Source organism: Dryas octopetala, chromosome 8 (genome assembly GCF_963921425.1).
Source record: "Dryas octopetala chromosome 8, drDryOcto1.1, whole genome shotgun sequence".
NCBI classification, from domain to species: domain Eukaryota; kingdom Viridiplantae; phylum Streptophyta; class Magnoliopsida; order Rosales; family Rosaceae; genus Dryas; species Dryas octopetala.
The window spans coordinates 13,108,583-13,130,632 of record NC_141373.1 but is presented as its reverse complement, the minus strand read 5'-3'; the positions used below and the strand labels follow the sequence as shown (position 1 = coordinate 13,130,632).

The following is a 22,050-nucleotide window of genomic DNA, read 5'->3' as shown; positions in this document are numbered from 1 at the left end:
CTTTTTTTTCCTTGTTCACACCACCTCATTCTTCTTTTTTTTTTTTTTTTTTTTCTTCTTCCCCCTACCCGACCCACCACCTTCTTCCTTTTCTCTCTCTCTCTCTCTCTCTCTTCTCGCCCAAGCAAACAACAAAAAAATTAGGCGCAGGTGGTTTGGCATTGGTCCACCAAACCACTTGCACCCAATTTTTTTTTGCTGTCTGCTTGGGCGAGAGGAGAGAGGAAAGGAAGGAGAGAGAGAGAGAAGGTGGTGGCGGTGGCTGTTTTGGCTAGGGTAGGGGGAAGAAGAAGGTAGTGGTGGTGGTGGTTGTGCGCTATTCAGAGAAGAGGATAGAGAGATGAAAAGGTTGGGGAGGTGTGAGGGTGTGTGTTGACAGAGAAAGGGAGAGCTTGTGAAAGATGACGTCGGAGGATAAAGGGAACACCATAGCTACTGGAGTTGGAAGTTGGTAGTTGTGGGTGTATGTTGACAGAGAAATATGGGGTGTGTGGATACGTAATGAAATTAGAGTATTTTGGTAATGAGTTAGAGAAAAATTATTGGTTGTATTTGATATACCACCACGTGGAGAGGTTTTGAATTATTGGGTATGTGTTGAGAGGTTTTGAATTTAAGGTGAGTGTGTGAGGTGTGTAGGAGAAAAAAAAAATGTATGCAAATAACAGCTCTCTTTATTTATTTGAAATGACAATTATACCCTCTACGAATGGATGAAAAGTATTTTAATCCATTCATGAAGAGTATTTGGATTATCTTTTTGAAACTAAAGAATTAAATTTCGAATTCCGAAAATTTTTTGAAAGAATTTCGATTTCATTAAAAATTTAAACTAAAACAATTGAAACTTTTAATAAATTTTCAATAATTTCGTTTCAATAATATTTCGAAACCTCAAAAAAATGAAAATTTCGAGGAAAATTTCGAAATTTAATTCCATGATTGAAACTAATGATTATACATATTTGTTTCGTTAATTTGGTTGGTTATCGGATTTATTATAATAAAATAAGATTAAAGTATCGAATTCATCTCTTATTAATTACATCGATCAAAATCTAATCCATTTTTAGGTTTAGACGTAATACAGACCAACAAAAATTTAAAGGCTTATTTACACATTTATTCTCTCAAATTATAATTTCGTCTCACTTCACCCTCGTAGGGCTTGTTTGGTTCACGAAATTGATTTCTTGAGAAATCAATTCCTTTGCATTTCCAGAGGGAAGAGAATGTGAAATTCTCTTTCCTGTGTTTGGTAAGCTTGTGAAAGTAAACTAGAAATTAGATGCAATAAATGATGTGTTTGGTCAGTTTTTCAATTGTACCATAATTTATTATTTATTTTTTGTCAAAAAAGAAGTAATAAATGTTTTCCCAAGAGGGAGGAAATCAATTTCATTGCTCCAGCAAGAGTTTCATTTTCCCAAACATGGGAGTGAAATTGATTTCTCATTTCAGGCCTCCAAAACTTGAACCAAACGGGCCCTTATAGTTTATTATCTCAATTTAACCCAAGTTTCCTCTGTATCTCATATAACCTGAAACTGTCAAGTCTGTCCATTCCAGACTATAGAAGAGAACGTACCCATTAATCAACTCCTCAAAAAACAAAAATAAATTTCAAACTATAGAAGAGAACCTAGATGATAAAAAATACCTTCTTGGGAGCGATCTCAGCTCACTTCTTCTCAACTCGGTGGTGTAGCTGAGCTGCCAATTTTTCACATACTTATCATTTGATGTATGAAATGTCTTCTTGATCATTGTCATTGTTCTAGACCCTAACTATAAATTGGATTATGTCCAATTTTGCTTTAAGAATTTAGGCATGGATGATTCTAAGGCTAAAGAGATGACTAATAGGTCCATGGTCTTCTATTGCGGTTGTATGATGAGTATAGAAAGACATTTCCTCTTGCTGCCCAAAACTTTGTGGTGGGCACGATTCGAAAAGTTTCAAATGCAATGAACAATTGGCTGCCTGTTGGAAACCATTAATTCTAGCCACTATCTTTTTTGCTCATTCATGTAAACAACTACATTTTAGCACCTGGGCCCATTCCATCTACAAGCACACCAATAGGATCTCGTACTTGTATTCCACTCACACTTTTTTCGTCCATTTTATTTTGGTCAAGTCCCACCCTTGTCTCGGCTCAAGAGATTGCTATATGCAAAAGTAGGGGTGGTCATAAAAATTGTTAAATAAAAAAACCGAACCAAGCCGAGTGAAAAAAGTGAAAAAACCGAACCAAACCGAATTTTCTAAGTTTTGATTTTAGTTACACCCACATTTTAACCAACCCAAACTAAACCGGACCGAAGCCCAACTCTCCTATTATTTTTCCCTTAAGCCCAGCCCAAATAACCAACTTCCTAAAAGTCAAAACCCTATTTCTCTAAACTACAGCCACAATCCTTCATTTCTCTTTCTTTCTATCTCTCTCTCTCTCCCAAATCTTTTCTCTCTCATTTTCACTCTCTCTTTCTCTCTCCCAGATCTCTTCTTTATGTTCTTTCTCCTCCCTTCCGTGACACCCTCTCTCCTCAATTCGGCGTGACGCCGGCCAGCTAGGCGGCTAGACCACCACCAAACTCTTCATGTCTTCCTCTTCTTCCCCCCATGGCCTTTTCTTTTCCAGAAAGCCCATAGAAACCCAACAACTAGCCGAAGTCTGACCATCATCTCCAGCGGTGACATCGCGATTCCGGCGTCAAACTGCTCTCCACCACCAACCTCTTCCTCTTGTTGAGATGGACTCCAATTATCCATTCGACCACCATAAATGGCGGATCGAAGCTCCATAGCCACGGTTGCTCCCTCTCTTTTTCTCTTTCTCTTCTCTCTCTCTGTGACGCTGCGATTTATTGTTTTTTTTTTTTTCTTTTTGGTGTTTATTTAAAAAAAGAAAAAGTAAAAACTATTTCAGTTGGTTATAAACGTTGGTTGGACTTGGTCAGTAGGTGACCAAGTCTTTCTCAACAACTTGGAACTGGCTCCACGTTTTTAGCCCTCAACGTTACTCTTTGTTAGATACAACATCCTTTACTGGTTTTAAATGACAATAAATAAAGGGAGCAGCAGCTTGAAATAAAACAGAGATAGATACAGAGTCTTTGGTTGTTTTCCTTTTCAACCTCTCTCAAATATTTTCTGAACATAACAAGTATTCCAAGCAACAATATCAGAAGGGTGTTTGTATTCGGGTCTTCCTTTGTGCACGGAAGAATCTAAACATAGGAGATTCTGGGGCTGTTTTATCCTAGAGGCGTCGTGGGCATCTTCGAACTGCTTGCACATCTTAGGCCGAGCCGCGAAACGTCTTAAAGAGAGTGACCTTGTAAGCGACTCATCCCAAGAATCATCTACATCTACTGAGGTTATCGGGTAACATTGTTTTTTCACTCTTTGGTTCAACACGATTTATCCCAAAACTGGATTGGACAACTGAACCAGACCAAAAAGGTCTGGTTTGGTTTTGTTTTCTATCATATTGTCTAGTTTTCAAAACCGAACCGAACCGGCCATAGACTTCCGACGCGGCTCACGATTTCAAGGGTGAACCGGGCTGAACTGAACCGTGCCCACCCCTTTGCAAAAGCCATATATAGTGGAATTCATAAAAAATCCACATACTGACATGACTATATTTAGCATTTCATATGCTAAAGCTATATTTTCCACTAATATAGTGAAAAATATAGCATATACTATTGTGGATGCCAAACAATTTGTGGTCCCACATCAGAAAAAGCAGGAAAGAGAAAATTGGTGATGGTTGGAAAGAGGGAGAAGAGATAGATTGTTGGAGATTTAATTGGGTCCCCAAGTCCAATTTCTAACTTGAATTCCTATGTATATCATATATCATAGGCTTAATTATCGATTTATCACCCAAAACTGTAACTCATTCCCACTTTGCCATCTGAAAGTTTTTTTGTCCCAGTTTACCACCTGTAACTTACATCTATGTCCCATTTTACCTTGTTCCGTCAACAATTCCGTTAAAAATGATGACCTGACAGTTAATGCTGACGTGATGCGCTGGATGTGCGCCACATGTCACATCTTTGCTTTTATTTTTCAGATTTTTTTATTTTTATAAACTTTAAAAATTAATTAAAAATAGCTCTGAACTCAGAAAAATACACAGAAAATTTCTACGGACTCGTCTTGATTAGCACTAATTTACTATCAGGTTAAATTATCAATTTGCCCTCTAAAAATTTCCAAAAAAATTAGAAAGTTCAAATTTATTTCTAAAAAATTAAAATAAATTTCCCTCTATTAAATAAATTCTAGAATTTTCGTAAACTCTTGGACAAATTCTCAAAAATATTTTTGAAATTACCAAAAGCCTATTTTAGAGAATTATTTCGAGATTTTACAGAAATTCTAGAATTTTTCTAGAATTTATTTTATAGGGAAATTTATTTTTCTCTCAGACCGAGAGGTCTTTTGGGTAGCAAGTGTTCACGAGAAAGGTATTTTTAGTTTTTCGAAGACTAACGGTGCAGACCTCATATTTTTTAGAGTTCGGGAGATTATCCTATGAATTTTCAAAGAGTCTAGAGTATTTTAATTTTCTAGAAATAAATTTGGACTTTCCAAATTTTCTGGAAGTTTTTAGAGGGAAAATTGGCATTTTGACCCCATAGTAAATTAGTACTAGTCAAGACAAGTCAATAGGAATTTTCCATGTATTTTTCTAAGTTCGGAGCTATTTTTAATTAATTTTCAAAGTTTATAAAAATAGGAAAATAAAAAAAATCAGAAAATACAAAAAAAGATGTGACACGTGGCGCACATCCAGCACGCCACGTTAGCATTAACGGCCAGGTCATCATTTTTAACGGAATTGTTGACGGAACAAGGTAAAATGTGACACGGATGTAAGTTACAGGTGATAATCTGAGACAAAAAAACTTTGAGGTGACAAAGTTGAAATGAGTTACAGTTTTGACTGGTAAATCGATAATTAAGCCTGTATCATAATCATAACCAATATAAGATATAAATATTTTGGTTATATTATTTTAGATTAAATTCACTAGATTGCAACCACATATTTTATTGTGTGTAAGAATAAACAATTATTTTTCTTTATGGATGATAAAAATGTTAGAACTATATAACTTCATCTTGTAAAAAAAGATATGACAAAGAAAAATCTTGCAAATTATGTGGTGTCAGGTTGAGCCCAAAAACAAATCAACTTCAGACCAGGTGGTTAATTAGTTAATTATACATGATCTTGGAAAATGATGGCTATGTATATACAATGCATGCAATTAGGGATATGTTGTTGGTGGATGTGATCAATGTTTGGTACTAGCCCCAAAAAAAAAAAATGATAAATTTGTACACACAACAGTACTGGAAGTCTAACAAAGCCAACATGTTATTTCTAGGAAGGGCAGCAACATTAATGATTAAGAACATGCGATGTGGGTAGACTCGAAGGCACTTGGTCATGTGCTCTCTCTTTCCTCACTATCCCCTGACTAATAATAGATAACACAGTCTACAAAGTAATGAATTCCCATGATTTTATAGGTGATGATGGAATAGAGTTGAATCAAGAGTTGCAATAATATGATTTTATAGGTGATGATTGAATAGAGTTGAATCAAGAGTTGCAATAATAATATGATTTTATAAGTGAATTTCAACACAGTTTAATAGGGGAAAAAAATAATGGCACAACTTCAAACTGTGAACTCAAAGTTCTAGGGTAAAATACATTTTTGGTCTCTGTGTTTTGAGCCAAAAGCACATTTAATTCTTGTGGTTTCAATTTTGCCAATTTGGTCCTTGTGTTTTATATTTTTTGTAATTTTTGTACATTATACATCTAACATAAAAATTTTCTTCAAATCAAAATTGATAACTTGTTTAAACTTACAAGTTTTACTCAAGAATGACTCAATTATGTATATAATCTTGAATTTTTTTATTTTCAAATAAGAATTTAAAGAAATCACAAATTTAAAGTTCAAACCCTAAACATTTTTTGAGCCTCAATTTCTTAGCAAATAAACATTAAAATAAAAATTGAAAGTAGTTTTAGAAAGCCCATTAGATGATCTTTCAATCCCCCAACAAAACGTTTCTTGAAAAAAAGTGGATATTTTTTCTTCAAATTGAAGATTTGATTTTTATTAAAATTGTCCTAAGATTGCAAACTTCTTAAAATACAAGAACCAAATTGGCAAAATTGAAACCATGAGAACAAATATGCTTTCAACTCAAAACACATGGACCAAAAATGTATTTTACCCAAGATTTTATAGGTTTAATTTCTTTCAACATATAAAACGACGTATAATAATATAAAACGACCTCAAATTTGGAATTTATAAAATGATATATACACTAATCAGTAATTACAATAATTACACATGACAACACTGGAGATTGTACGCAAGCAGAACCTGCTGTTTAGTAATTGGAATGCATATATGTTTCACTTAGTTATACATTTCATTCTTAGTTAATAAAAAATCTTGGAGTTCAATACCAAACATAATGGACTAAGTGCAGATTACCATAATGCTTGCCTAAAAGATGAAGGAAGCGAATGTAACTTGAAAGTTGAAACAAACTCAAGTTATCATGTTCTCGTTTCTCCATTCACTGCTATAATATGCTTTTAGATGGAAAGACATGGATGATTCCATATTAATATATGTATAACTGAGAAGTAGAACTCCATGACTACAAAATCAATGTATGAAATACATGCTATCCACATGTGGAAGTCAAAATACATAAAAATAAAAGGTCTTACCAGACAATCTGTTGGAGCTGTTCTGTCAAGACAAAGATTAGATTGAAAAAACTTGGAAAATTCATTTTAAAACAGCTTAAAGATTTATAGAGATATAGGAGTAGACTTGGAAGGGGAGACAATGTAATATGAATTTATGAAATAGCTTAGGCCTAAAGGCCAAGAATTCATAAATGCAGCCCTGCTGCACATAAAACAAGTTTTCTAAAACTGAAGAAGTCAAAATGGAGTTTTAATAGAAACAATATTGAATCAGGTTTATATACATATTAACATAAAACATACATTTGTTTCTCCATTTCCATAAGAACCACCAGCCAAACTAAAGATCTGCCTCCATTCAACACCTTGACTGGACAGATTTCTAGAAATTAAGTTCACCTTTAGCCAATCTGGAAACTCAAGACCATCTGCATTAACCAAGTGAGAGAGAGAGCTTAAGCTGAAGCCAAACATTTTGGACAATCCCAGAGCAAATGTCTAGTATTTTCCAGATGATAGTCACAATAAGGGCACCCAGGATTGTCAGTCATTCCTCTTTGCCATCTTTCCTCATTAACCTGCAGTATCCTATTTAAAACCAAGAGCCACAAGAAAGTCTTGATTTTAGGAGGAACATTAAGGTTCCAGAGAGAAGACCCAGTTCCACTCAGAGATAACTCCATCCTCAATAGCCATTTTGTAAGCAGTCTTGAACAGAAAAATTAGCAGATGATGACTGACTCCAAATCCAACCATTATCCCTGTCATCCAACCCCAACTGGGTTTGGCTGCAATGAGACCAATTATTTCCTGAGGGAGATAAGGCCTGTACTTTAACAAAGTTCCATTCAGATCCAACATGGTAATCAGAAACTGTTGCAAACAGGGATGAATGGTATGATCAATGAGCCTGCCACAGGAGGTCCAGACATCATGCCAAAAGGATATATTATGACCCAGCCCCACTCTCCAAGTGAAGCATTTTTTCAACAACTGAGCTCTAGAAGAATGCCCTTCCAAAGTGCTACAAGAAACGTTTTATTTTTTGTTTTCAATGCTTTAAAATAGAAACTTGTTTGTCAGTCTGTCAATTAGAACTATTGCAAATGATTAACATAAAAGGTAGAATATCACATTCAATAAACTGATTATTCAAGCCAGCCCTTTCAAGCTCTGTTCAGAAAAATCACCAAAGCTAGCAGATTTAAGAAATCACTCTAAAGGTAGAAATAAAATCAAACATAGTATCTTGGCAAGAACTAAGAAGACAACAAATTCAATCCATAAAGATTAAAGACCATTATAAGATAATCAATGCTTTCAATGTGAATTTAGTTATCCTTGATCCTTGCTCCCAATCATGCTCAAGCGGAGAGCTCTTGAGCTCTTAAACATGTTCCACCGCCATGCAGCCCCTGGCTCAACACTCAACACAGATAAGATAACAAACAAAACAAAAACACAACACAAAGTACACTTTCCCATTCCAGAAGTAGTAGTTTTTTTGTCGCCAAATTGCCTACGCTTTTTTAAATCCAAATGTAGATGTTATGTCGTCAGCTGCTGTAAGTTTTTGATGATATCTTTAATATTGTCCTAGCGAATTCATAATTTAATTTATTCGGAAAAAAAAAAAAAAAAATCTAAGAATTGATAAGATCAAATAAGTCTTACACCCCCAACTAAAATATTGAAATTCCACAGGTTTTCTCAAACCTTAACAAGCCATTCCCTGCTAACCTAACAGCCTACTAGTAGTCCAGACCTACATATCAGTGACCACTGGCCATACCTGAATTATAAAAATCGAGATCTCTATATAAGGAAGTGATTTCAAACCAAAGGTTCTGACCAAAAAACAGAAAGAGAGGAGAGAATACAATAATTTCCGGTGTCCAAACTCCATGTAAATGTTAATCTTACAAAGACATCTATCTAATGTTACACTCTCCGCAACCCCGAATATGATTATACACTCAAAAAATAGTAATAATAAAAAAAAAATGCATCGGTAGTATGCAATCCATGAGAAAGTACACTCATGGAAAGTATTAATATGTAATCAGCAAAATTTACAATAATAAAAAAATGCAGACTTAATCATCGACCTCAGCTTTAATTTCTCTTTGTAGCTCCTCCTTGTACTCCTCAAAAGTCCCAGGGAAAGTCCTCACAGTACCATCTTCAACAACCCAAATTTGACTCTTCTCTTCATCGTCACACACCCGTGATATCAGCCTAGAGTCATGACTAACCAGTATAACTCCACCAGTGAATTCATCAAGTGCATCGGCCAGTGCATCAATACTCTGCATATCCAAATGATTTGTGGGTTCATCCAACAGCAAAATGTGGGGCTTTGAAAAGTATATTGATGTGAAGACAACGCGGGCTTTCTGCCCTCCAGATAATTTTGCAATTGGAGTAAGATGATTGTGGCTTGGGAGTCCATATTTTCCAAGCTTTGCACGGACAGCCTCTTGCTTGCTAAGTCCCTCTTGTTCTGGATGAAGACGAAGAAGGTACTGAACCGGTGTCTCGTCCATTGTCAGGAGGTCCACAAAGTGCTGTGAATACCTACCGATCCTCAACTTCTGACTCCTCCTTACTTCACCCTCAACAGGAACCAAATCACCGGAAAGAAGATTGAGCAGAGTAGACTTTCCTGCTCCATTAGGTCCAACAATGGCAACACGAGTCCCCATATCAATACCGACATCAACATTTGACAGCTTGAAGTCCTCCCGGTTTGGATAACTAAAGCTGACTTCAATAAGTTGCAGGAGTGGAGGTGTAAGCTCAGTAGGTTCAGGAAAGTGGAACTCCACACTGTAATCCCTCCACTTTCTAGGAGCCTCAACTGGGTTTTCATCCTCATCAACCTTGCCCTTGGCCTTGTTCTTTGATGCTTCCTTAGCTGCTGCAGACTTTGCTCGATCCTTGACCTTCTCCTGTTGGACCCGACTTCCAGTCCTTTTGGCAGCTTTCAACTGCTTCTCATAAGTTTCATACTTTTTGTTCACCTCTTTGCGACGCTGCTCATACCCAGTTTCAAAATCATCAAAGTTTCCACGGTAGAAGTGGAGTTTCAGATCATGCAGATGAATAATCTCAATGCAAACTGTGTTAAGGAAATCCCGATCGTGTGAGACAACAACCAAGGTCTTTTTCCAGCGGCACAAGTACTCTTCCAACCAGAGAACAGCCCTCAAGTCAAGATGGTTTGTGGGTTCATCAAGCAACAGAAGAGTTGGTTGCACAAAAAGTGCCCTTGCTAATGAAATCCTCATCCTCCAACCACCACTGAATGACTTAGTGGGACGGCCTTGCATATCCTTTGTGAAGCCCAGCCCAGCAAGAATCTTTGAAGCCTGAGCTTCAGCAGCATCTGACCCCATCAACTGCAATTGCTCATACAACTCAGCAAGCTTCTCTCCTGCATCATCATCATGGCTGTCCTCTTCCTCACCAGAAACTGAATTCTGCAAAGCTGCAACCTCTTGCCGAAGCTTGAGAAGTTCTTCATTAGCAGAAACAACTGCTTCAAGAGCCGTTCTATCATCACCAACTACCTCTTGTTCAACCAAAAGCACATCAATGTTTTTTGGTACTGGAATCTTCCTCCAAGCAAGAAGCTTTAAGAGGGTAGACTTGCCCATTCCATTGGGACCAACCAAACCGTATCTCTTCCCATGTGATATCTTCACTGATGCATTCTTTAGAAGTTCCTTTCCCCGAGCTGACACAGAAAAGTTTTCTATTGTTATATCCTTGACATTAGCATCGCCGTCTTCACCATGAAGTACTGAGGCCCGGCTTCCAATAACAACAGTGAAAGCATCATGATCATCTTTAAGGGCCTCCTTCTTTGCTTGCTCAACAGTATACGCAGCAAGAATGTCCTTCTTTTCACGCTTTTTTAACTCTTTGTCTGTAGTGGATACATCAAGCGGCTTATAATTTGACCTCTTTTGCTGTGCACTTTCTTGTTGTGCTACCTCTTCCAAGACATCCTCATCTTCTTCATCAGAGGGAGGGAGATCGATACCATCAGTGTACGATGATTTTGGAGCAACTTTTGGCTTTGCGCTCGAGGACGATCCTTTTTTAGGCTTATCAGGTTTCTGGTCCATGCTGGCCAACATGGCAGAGACTGATAGTTTCTCTTTCTTCCCATCTTTAGGTACATCTTTTCCAGTTGACTTAGCCTTCATTGTTGCACCAGTGTCTTCTGTCTTCTTTTTTCCCATTGCAGCAGTTATCTGATTTCCAAAAAGCAAAAAAAAAACAAAAAAAAAATTACTTCAATGAGCTTAAACTTCAGGTGATGTTAAATTCAAGGTTTTAAAACGCTAATGCGTAAGGTAAGGCGTTTTCGGTCTCATAAGGCGAGGCGCAAGCCTTTCCTGCATCAAATTATTATAATAGAAAAAAATATAAAATATATAATATAGTTCAAAAAATAGCATTAATAGTCATTCAAGCATAATAATCAACATAAACATATCAAATTCAACAAGATCATCCAACTAAAATAAGAATCCTAACAAGATCATCCACAAAACATACAAAATACAATACTAAAGGGAATTCCACTTTATTCATCCCATTCATCTTCACCAGTTGGGGATCATGAAAAACCATACCAAGGACCTGATTGCCAATTAGAAACATACAGTTGTGGAATACTAGTTAAGGCACGTATAAAACGAACAGTTAATCATCACAGCCGAAACTCCATTTTCGATCGAAACAGAAGAGGAAAAGAAAAAACCTCCAAACGGAAGAATTGCTGCAGCCCGACTCAGAGCAGAGCAGCTAGGGTGCTCCAAGGAACTTCTATGCCGCCGAAATCACCTCCAACACCGTGGGTTGCTGCCGAAATCTGCAATCAGAGCAGCTAGGGTTTGGGTCTTCAATGACAGAGTTGGAAGAGAGAGTCGCGCAGGAATTGGGGATTTCTGTATTTTTTTTTTTTTTTTTGCCACGGGTTTTCTGTATTGTTTGAGGCTCAGCTTTTGTGTGTTTTATTAATTTGGGTTTTTAAAAGCCCAGCCCAAAACGACACCATTTGGGCTTGATAAACTATAAAAAAAAAAGGTAAATTAGAAGTAGATCCAATTTTGGAAGGTCATTCTGACTAGGGTGCTTCACAGGCCAGTCTAAGTTTCTCTTCTTTCTTAGACTAATATCTTAATGGTTTTTCTTTTTTTTTTACTAAGGTCCAAAAATATTGTCCAGATACTCATATTATCCTAAAATTAATTGTGGGATTTAAATCATATAAATCTAATAAAAGTGTATCAGCTCACAAAATAGAAAATAATCAAACAAGGAAAAAAATTCTTTATGGGTATCAGTCAATCGATGGTTTGTCCACCAAACTTATTCTATACTCTAGTGTCACAGCCCAAAGTGGAGCCTATTACTTTGAGCATGTGGCAGCGCCACATTGGTCACCAACCTTGAGATTAACATTATTCCAAAGCCAATGATCAATGTAAAACTAATTAACACTAGAGTTAGAGACTAGAAATTAGAATTACATTTTTTGCTCTTAAATAAACAAATACAACCACCAGAAGCTTGATAAAAGTGGTGAGCTTGTGAGTTAAAAAAAAAAAATTCATGAAAAAGAAACATAGACCCATGCTTTCAAATTAGTGAGTGAAGCAAAATATTAAAGAAAATTCATTAAACCTTTTCAAAATGAAAAACTAAATGTAAATTGGAATAAAATAATGAGTAATGAGTCATGCTAATCCTTAAGATATCAACAACAAATTTCTTAAACTAAAGGTGAAATAAAAATGAGAAAATGGTTGTTACACATTCAATCAAACTAGGATTCTCCTCCACTCAAGTAGTGAGATGCTGGTAGGGCCGTAGGGTTGACACTAGTATACTTTGAAACCTAGCTCTCTAGCTACTCTTTGCTAGCCCCGCCCCTAGAAAAACCACAAATAATCATCAAACCCAGCATCAAGATTTGGGCTTTGCCACCCACCCAAAACCACCGCTCGCCCGTGCCTAGATCTTGTAGATAATCAAAATGAAAATGTTTGATCAGAATGAACCACTGCACCTCCCTCCCTCCCTCCCTCCCTCCCGCACCCAATTCGATCGGAACCAATTATTAACACTGTGACGTGGGTAAGAGATTAACTACACGATGGATGATCAGAATGATTAACAAACATAGCAGTTAACTGGGTGGGTGGGTAAGAGATTAACTGGTGGGTGCCTATTACGTACATTCTGGGAATGTTGATGAAAAAATAACCTATATTTGTTTAATCAAATGTATGTATAGATCATAAATTAACTCTTTATGAATATACCCAGAAAAGATTAATATACATATCAACGCGTTATTCTATCGAAAATAACCTATACAATCAAACCAAAGATTTTTTCTGCTAATACAATCAAGATCTGATTTTGGTGCCCATTTTTTCTACTATGTAGAATTTTTGATCGACAATGTGGAATTTTTTGTCGATACATGGTGGAATTTTTGGTCGACATGGTGGTGATATAGCACTTAGTGCGAAATTTTTTGTCGGCACATGTCGATGTGTGTGGCCAAAAATTTCACCATGTGTCAACCTAAAATTTCACAAAAGTACAGATTTGGAATATATGATATCTTGATATATTAAAATCAAACAAGACTCGAAATTTATGGTTTGCTGTGATATATATCTTGATATACTTACAAAACAAATCTGTGAAATTTGGCACCTGCGTTTGTTTTTTTTTTAATGGAATTGAAATTGGAAACCAGATTAGGGTGGGAGGCTTCTGGGTTTGGATTCTTTTTTGCATCTCTGGGTTCGGTCCGAAAAACATTTCCATTTCTTTTTTTTCTTTTTCAATTAGGTGGGCAAAGGTTTGTTGAATAGATTGTTGAACATGCAACAAAGCAATGGGAAAAAAGTAATCACAGTTTCACTCAAAGCAAAAGCACATGCCCTCAGTGGAGTTGTTCAATCACTCAAGGCAATCACTGGAGGCGCGAGGTGGAGTTGTTCAATCACTAGAAACCAGATCTGGCCTTCGATCTGTATGGTAACAAAGCAATCACTCGGTGGAGTTGTTCCTTCGATCAAGGAGAGAGAGATCAGACGAGGGAGGGAGAGAGAGAGATCAGATGAGGTGTTACACAATAACAACAAAATTGAGTTTTATATGAAGAGTGTTATGGGTATTTCAAGTTAAAAAGGTAAAGAAAAGTAAGTTTTGGAGAAAAGGGGTCAAAAAAGTTTAAGGTGTATTAAAAAGAATTATTGAATAAAATTTCTCAAAAAAAAAAAAAAAACCTATATTACCATGGACCGAACGCAAGTACACATTTTTTTGGTTAAAAAGGTACTCCACAACTCACATGAAGTTGAAGGAAATGCAAGTCTAAGAGCGAAGGAAGAAATAGGCAATTCATTTTTATTTTTTTTCTCCTATATAAACAATCACTTCCATAATTCATGAACATTACCAATTGCAGGAGCGATTCATACCCTTTCTTGTTAATCAGTGTGAATCCAAATTTATATGTCATAAAATTTCAACAACACCAAAAAATAAATTAATTGAAAGTTGAAACAGGTTAGAAAGATAAAAATTGGTTATTGATTTTCAATTTCGTTCTCTCAAAAATTTAGGGCCATGAAGCTCTTGTAGTTGTATTTTATCACATTGCATGTAAAGGACAGGACTGCTGGGCTATTCTGGACCAAATGCCTTGTTTCACTTTTTTTTTTTGGCCACTTAAATGGCATGTTTCACTTTAATCATACATAATCGCAGAAGTCGATACAATTGCAATTGTTGAGTATTCTGAAAGTAATAAAAGCAAATAAACTTTCATTTTTTCACAACTTCCTACTTAATGTCAAAACCATATAATACAATTAACAAAAACGTGATAACTCTAATGTAATTTCTATAACAGTGTGATTCTCAGTGTTCTAAAGCTAAGCCTTGCTGGCCTTTGTACTCTTCTTTGAATCTGCTTTCTTCAGTCCCCTCCACCTTTGCCGTAATCAGTTGGAGACTTGGTTTGCTTGCTTCTTTAGTGTCTCCTTGGTCTTTATAATTCCGTTGGTGATCGTCTGCTTCACATTGCTCTTTGCACTTTCTTTATTATTATGTTGGTGATCGTCTGTTCCACCAGCTGCAAAATAACAAATGGTGTAGCAGGTCAGGACAATAAACAACAAAATGTACATACTAAAGAAGTTTGTATAATTGAATTTCATTTGGTGGTCTTTCAAAAAACAAAAAAAGGGTTGTCATTTTATTGAACAGCTATCTACTATATCACACAATACTAGGCTTACTAGCAATCCATAATTTATCTGATGAAATACAGTCTTTCCAATTTGAGTCCATAAAGATCCACAGAAATAAATAACAAAACTCAAAGCACAGAATTTGGAGCATTCATCAATCATCGAAATTATTACCTCCAACTTATCTCCATGTTCAACTATGTCAATCATCGAAATCCATTCCGCTTCTGCATTCTTCAAATTACAGACATTCTCCGTAATCTCAATAATCTGATACTTGGAGATCTAGCTAGCACCAAAAAACAAACATCCACAATCAAATTCAGCAAAACAAACAAAACCCATTAATCAACTCCTCAAACAAAAGCAAATTTCAGACTATAGAAGAGGACCCAAATGATAAAAATACCTTCTTGGGAGTCAGCCCACTTCTTCTCAACCTTGTGGTGTAGCTGAGCTGCCAGCTTCTCACAGACTTGGCTTTTGATGTACGGAATGTCTTCTTTTCTAGCAACAGTCACTGGTTTCTTTGCACACTCAGGTATCGGTAGACATGCTAAGACCACCAACACTGAAACTGCCACTAGAATTGGCTTCAGTTTTGCCATAACTCTGTCTCTCTCTCTCTAGAATTCGAGCAAGAAGACAAAGATTGTGTATGAAACAGTGACGAACACAATTACTTTGATCCTTATAAGGATTTTCACCAAACTGAAACAAAAATTTAGGGACTTTCACCAAACCAACTTCAACTGAGTTGCATTAAAGTTTGCGAACTCATATTTGCTTGTAATGAGAGATGTGGGGTTTAAGCACAACACCAAAATATGTGGAGCTTCAGTTATTTTTTTCTCATTTGGTTCCACATGAGAGGGTCGATTTCAACAAGAAGTAAAAAGACTAGCCTACAAAGTCCATATCAAGGAAAGGAGCAGAGAAGCCATTGGTTTGCCATTTAAAATAAATAAACAACAAGAGAAGGTAACCATACAAGGAGGGCTCGTTACGTTTGGGTGGAGAAAGAAAGTCAGGCTAGTCAGCCCTTTGTTCTCTTTGATGAAGAATGTTTGGCTTCAAGTCACAAAATAGAACGAATACAAATGGCAATGAAAATGGCTTACTGTTCTTTTGAAGAAGCAAACAAAAAGCTTGTTGCCGAGGACTCTCAAGGCAAAAGGATTGGGGTCATACTAGCGACAATTCAGCCTCAGCTCCATCATGATTGCAGGACAGGTCACAGGAAGCCCACAGGAGCTTACAGCCACAGGCAAGCAATCTCCAGCAAACTAGAAGTTTACATTGCCCACATGTGGCTTTCCAACTTCGCATAGCATAGTGTCTCTGCTATCTGTTCAGTCTGCACAACCCAGGCTTTCTTTTTACACAGGAGAAGTACAAATTAGCACTGCCTTTTCTGCAAACTTGAGCTAAATTTGACTCTGGAACTTCAGCACTACCAACGAACCTCCTGTTGAGAATATATAAAATTCTTGTCACTCAATCTACCAAACGTAGTAGGAGAAGAAAAAGGATACAATTTCATACCACAACAATACCTTACTGTAGTAGTGCTGGAGCACTCTTTTGGCATATCACACATGCCATAGAAATATAGCACATTGGACATCACCTACACATTACAAGTGATCATAGCCTTATAGGTACAATATTGAAATTCACATTTACTCATCAAAATAACAGCTTGGTTAAGAAAAAAGAACCTTATTATAAAACCTTCCAGTCCAAGAGGGTGCTTTGCATAAAGGGGATACAGGTATCAAAACTAAAACACCTTCCCATTATTTCATCCATGCTAAAAACCTGATCAATGAACTGAGACAGAAGTATTTTAAAACATAGTTGCACACAATTGAAGGGACCTGCAGCAAATAGCGAAAGGATATGACCCATTGTCACCCCCATGTACATAACTGCACCAACCCTGAACAAGGAGATGTTGATGCAGTCATAACTAGTTACTGTGCAAGATCACATCAGCAAAAATGGCATTAAAATGATAGGTGAAAAAGGAAATCCACTTCTATACTTAATACACCAGAAAAAAAATATCTATATATATAATATTTGAGAATTGAAAACAGCAATCAAAGAGTTTCAAACCCTCACAACACCACAATCAATGAAAATTAAGAAACTGTTAATCATTACCCAAAAAGATTGATAACCTCAAAGATCTGATCTGCCAAGTCATCAACATTATAAGGCACAGAATCATCAGGACAAACTGGAGCAGCTCCCAACTGCAAGAACTACTGCAAAATTAAAGAGAAACCATGTGAACAATACAATATAGTGACACAAAATATTCTTAAAAAATATATATATATATGCGATTCAAGAAGCAAATATAATAGAAATGCGCTCAAAGGAAACCATTTACAAACCTCATGGCCAGGAGGACTGGTATGAATGTATGATATATGCAGAAGTTGTGGAGCACTAAAGTAAGCCACTTCAGGACAAAAGAATAACCTTTTGGAACAAGATATATCTGCTCAATTTAAAAAAAAAAAAAAAAAAAAAAAAGAGTTAGGAACAATAAATTTTGTGGAACTTAAACAAAACTTTCATGGGTGGCTTATAATATAATATGTCGAGAAATATACCCTACCTGGATTGGTACTCTGAAAAGCTTAGGGCTGAGTTTCTTTGGGTAGGAAATTGTTGTTCACAGTTAATGAGGACAACGAATTCACTGTGGGTGAACCTCCTAATCTGACTATGGAGTTTCTAAAGCAAATCACCAGAAATCCTGACAGGAGCAAGTGCCACTCTTAAAATGATGAAACCGCTTGATGTCACGTACAATTATTTCCCGATTTGTTATGTCTGAGATGAGCTTCATAACATCATGGCAGTCTCCACATATGCGTAGATTTTTGAAAATCCGAATAGTTTTTACAGGATTGGTACTTATAAGGGCAAAAGCAAGAGCCAACCTTTCACTGTGGTATTGGAGATGTTCCTTCCTTTCTTTTTCAGTGATATTATGAAGCACACCTTCTGTTTCCGGTATATAACCTACTGAAATCAGCTTTTCTCCCAGTTCCTCCAATTTCAAATTGATTTCCCTGATTCTTGGATGTGAACCGTCTTGAGAGACAAAACTGTGGACTTGTCCATCAACCTCAACCCAGCTACAACCAGGTTCCTTTTTAATACCCTGACTGGACATTAATTTCCTGACCTTTCTAACATCATCCCACATACCTTTGACTGCAAAAATATTAGATAGCAATATATAAGTCGAATCCATCTCAGGTTTAAGCTCAAAAAGCTTTCCTGCAGCTGTTTCACCAAGTTCCACATTTCCATGCATCTTACAAGCCCCAAGAACAGTCTCCCAAATAATGGCATATGGTGTTAGGTTCATTTCCTCAATGAAGCTTTGAACCTCATCAAATTTTCCAGCCCTACCAAGAATATCAACCATACAAGCATAATGCTCAATTGTACGAGTGATCCTGAAAACTGTGTTCAGCGAGTCAAAGTGCTTTTTCCCTTCTTCGACTAAACCCAGGTGGCTGCATGCAGAAAGAACACCAATGAAGGTGATCTCATCTGGTAGGGTGCCTTCGTCTAACATTGTCGAAAAGTATTCAAGTGCCTTCTCTCCTTGCCCATAATGGGAGTATCCACATATCATGATGTTCCATGAGACTGTATCGCGTGAAACTAAGTTTTCAAAGATACCCTCGGCATCACCTATGCATCCACATTTTGCATACATATCAACAAGTGCACTACTAACAAACAAATCGCCCAAATGGCCAACCTTAATTGCCATTGAATGGAGCTGCCGCCCATTTTCCAGCATAGCTATACGGGAGCAAGCACTCAAACAGCCAGCAAGAGTGAACTCATTTGGCTTCACTCCTTCTTTTTGCATCTGACTGAAGCAAGAAACAGCTTTCTCCGCTTGATCTGTTTGCACATAACCAGTAATGATGACTGTCCAAGTGAAAAGTTCTCGATTACTTAATCTATTGAAAGCAATAACAGCATCTTCCAAGAACCTGCTTTTGGCATACATGTCAATGAGAGCTGTTCCAACAAATTCATTATCATCAAGGCTAGTTTTGACAATATGTGCATGTACTTGTTTTCCAAGGCCTACATCCAAGAGGCTAGAACAAGACCTTAAAACACTAATGAATGAGTACATGTTTGGCTTGAAACCTTCGACAAGCATTTGGTGGAAGATTCTTGGCCCTAGATCACGGATTTCATGATTTTGAACTCCGGATAAAAGGGAATTCCATGAAACCAAGTCACGATCAGTCATTGCCTCAAAAACCTGAGCACCATCTTGCACACATCCAATTTTCATATACAATGTGATTAGAGAATTACTGACTGAAATATCAGATTCACAACCATATTTCCATACAAAAGCATGGACGCTTTCACCAAAATGTAGGTCTCCAAGATCAGTGGCAGCACTGATGACACTAGAAAGGCTAAATTGATTTGGTGAGATACCTGTGTTTATCATTGCACGAAAGAGCTGTGCCACTTCCTGAAATTTCCCTTGTTGATCAAGGCAAGTGATAATTGCACTCCAGGCCACCACATCAGGCTCTTTAATCCTCCTAAATACTTTTACTGCATCAGTTGCCATCCCACACTTTGAATACATATCAACGAGACTACAACCCAGAAATTCATCTACCTCACACCCAATTTTGACTGTCAGAGAATGCACAATCTGACCTTCTCTCAAACTTCCCGAGTTTGCACAACCTTTGAGGACAGTGGACAAGGTGAACTTGCTCAACCTCATTTCTGATTCCGTCATTCTGCAGAATAGTTTCAGAACTTGTTTCCCATCACCTTCCTGAGCATACCCATTAAGCAATGCATTCCATGATACAACATTCTGCTCGGGCATACAAAATAACACTTTATCTGCAAGTTCCAGCTCACCACATTTTGCGTAAAGATCAACGAGAGCAGACCCAACAAAAACATCCGAAAAGAACCCACCTTTCACTGCTTCAGAATGCAACTGTTTCCCAAAACCTAAATCTAAACACAAAGAACATGCTTTCAAACCACTTGCCAATGCAAAGTCATTTGCTCTTGTACCATCTTTCTTCATCTCACAGAACAAGTTAACAGCATCAACACCAGAACCTTTAACAACAAACCCTTGAATCAAAGAAGTCCACGACACAACGTCACGGTCTGGCATCTCATCAAGCACTTTACGTGCGTACACAGTGTCCCCACATTTTGCATAAACATTAACCAACGACACCCACAAATGTGAATCTGGGTCTATTCCATTCTTTATCACCTGGCCATGAATAGCCTTCCCCTCATTCAAAGACCCTTGTGAAGCACAGGTACGAAGCAACCCAGAATAACGTATAAGCCTCTTTTTGCTATCCAAACCAAGAGGCCTGATTTTCACACTGTTTCCTACTACTTTCTGATTAGGCGAACTGCCATTATTTAATCTTACTTGACGAAGCTGAGTCTTGGAGTTTGGGGTATGGTTGAGAGTCAAATCATTGATGGGTTTCGAGTCAACCGCGTTGAGAGCAGCATAAGACCAAGGCGTTTTTCGAACAGGAGGGAGCAATAGTGGCCTGTAACTGGGACTGAGCTTGTTATGTAATTGAACCGCAGAAGTGGATCTTTGGCAAATGGGCAGTAAGAGGCCTCTAAAAGCATGACACATTCCAAGAGCGATTAAGTCGCATTCCATCGAACCAGTGTTGAACCAAAACAGTTCAAAAAAAATGAGAAATGAGGACAGAGATGGAAGACCCGCGTTAGGGCTTTAAACAAAAATAAATAAATAAATAAAACTTGAAACAAAAATAAAAGAATAATGCTATACTTACCACATTTCTTATACCACATTCTTATACCATCTCACGTGTCATTACTTTATTGGACAGAGTTTTTCTTTTTCTTTTTGGGTTTTTCTTTTTATTTTTGAGTATCCAATGTATGAATGCCATGTAAGTTGCCACATAAGGTGGTATGAAATTATGGTATAAAAATGTGGTATATCTAGCACTACTGAAAATAAAAAGGTACCAGTGTACCACCGTACCACGAGATTTAAAGACCCAATTTGTGAATTATAAATCAACAAATCTATATATAAATCTTTTCTGATGTAAATTAATGTAATTTATATGGGAGCAAATTACAATTTAGTACCTCAACTTTACATGTTGTTTCAACTTAGTACTCCAACTTTGAAAACTTGTAAAAAAGTACCTCAACTTTCATTTTGTATCAAAATAGTAGCTCCGTTATTTTTTCCGTTAAATAAACCGTTACCTGCTGACGTGGCAGGGGTATTTTCGTCATTTTCTCTAAATTTAAAAAATAATAATATTTTTAAAAAAATTTAATAAAAAAAATAATTAAAATTTCTTAATTTCATTAAAAAAAAAAAAAACAACATTTCCCATTTCCCCAACCATCCCCCCCTCCCTTCCCCGCCCCCACCCATCCCCTCCCTCCTCCTCCTCGCCCCCACCCAGCCAGCCCCAAAACCCATTTATTATCAATTCATCATTTTCATACTAGACTACTAGTACACTGTAAATCTCCAACCAACATTACCCAACAAAAAAGAAGAGGGAAAAACAACCCACTAAAACAAAAATGAAGAGGTACACCAAATAGCAGTGGTTTATTGTTGTTGTGAAAGTAATAGATAGTTTTGATTTTCAGTTGATGGGTTTGAGGTCCATGATGCTGGTGAGGTTGGGGGCATAAAGCTTGTAGACGATGGCCTGCCTCTGAGCGACCTCCAACTAGGGAGGGGGTGCGACGAGGTGCGACGGTGCTGGGGCTGGTGGGGAGGGGGTGCGACGAGGTGCGACGGGACTGGGGTGGGAGAGAGGGTGGGTCGGGGCAGGGAGAGAGGGAGATGGCTGGGGGCGAGGAGGAGGAGGAGGAGGAGGGAGGGGATGGGTAGGGGGAGTGGGGGGCTG

General features: G+C 37.3%; 2 protein-coding genes and 1 pseudogene across 6 annotated transcripts; all 3 read right to left on the bottom strand.

Annotated features, from left to right (window-relative positions):
- Window positions 1-8,544: 8,544 nt before the first annotated feature.
- Window positions 8,545-11,753, bottom strand: LOC147277371 (ABC transporter F family member 4-like). Its single transcript, XM_086253655.1, has 2 exons — window positions 11,551-11,753; window positions 8,545-11,038 (listed from the first exon to the last, which is right to left on the bottom strand). Exon 2 carries the CDS (start codon window positions 11,024-11,026, stop codon window positions 8,873-8,875), a length of 2,154 nt encoding a protein of 717 aa, XP_086109781.1. The 5' UTR covers window positions 11,027-11,038; window positions 11,551-11,753; the 3' UTR covers window positions 8,545-8,872.
- A 2,795-nt stretch (window positions 11,754-14,548) lies between these two features.
- LOC147277369 (pentatricopeptide repeat-containing protein At2g03880, mitochondrial pseudogene) lies at window positions 14,549-20,817 on the bottom strand (annotated as a pseudogene). 4 transcript variants are annotated; one of them, XR_015123806.1, is made up of 9 exons: window positions 17,700-20,817; window positions 17,473-17,579; window positions 17,237-17,340; window positions 16,789-16,900; window positions 16,624-16,697; window positions 16,189-16,535; window positions 15,477-15,778; window positions 15,242-15,352; window positions 14,549-14,949 (listed from the first exon to the last, which is right to left on the bottom strand). The product of XR_015123806.1 is annotated as a pentatricopeptide repeat-containing protein At2g03880, mitochondrial pseudogene, transcript variant X2 (transcript). The 4 variants fall into 4 exon arrangements; XR_015123808.1 differs by having other exon boundaries at window positions 15,477-15,693; XR_015123807.1 differs by having other exon boundaries at window positions 15,242-15,356; window positions 15,477-16,535.
- Window positions 16,412-17,477, bottom strand: LOC147277370 (protein NDL1-like). The gene is made up of 5 exons (XM_086255628.1): window positions 17,469-17,477; window positions 17,237-17,337; window positions 16,802-17,009; window positions 16,624-16,697; window positions 16,412-16,535 (listed from the first exon to the last, which is right to left on the bottom strand). Exons 1-5 carry the CDS (start codon window positions 17,475-17,477, stop codon window positions 16,412-16,414), a joined length of 516 nt encoding a protein of 171 aa, XP_086111754.1.
- Window positions 20,818-22,050: the final 1,233 nt, after the last annotated feature.

What these genes read in the sequence shown, in the direction of transcription:
- LOC147277371 (XM_086253655.1), bottom strand. Translation starts at nt 11,026, where the DNA reads ATGGGAAAAAAGAAGACAGAAGACACTGGTGCAACAATGAAGGCTAAG.
- LOC147277370 (XM_086255628.1), bottom strand. An exon ending in GAGGTTATCAATCTTTTTGG is followed by an intron (nt 17,010 to 17,236) that starts GTAATGATTAAC and finishes CTCCTTGTTCAG; the next exon opens with GGTTGGTGCAGTTATGTACA. An exon ending in GCACCCTCTTGGACTGGAAG is followed by an intron (nt 16,698 to 16,801) that starts GTTTTATAATAA and finishes TGTAATGTGTAG; the next exon opens with GTGATGTCCAATGTGCTATA.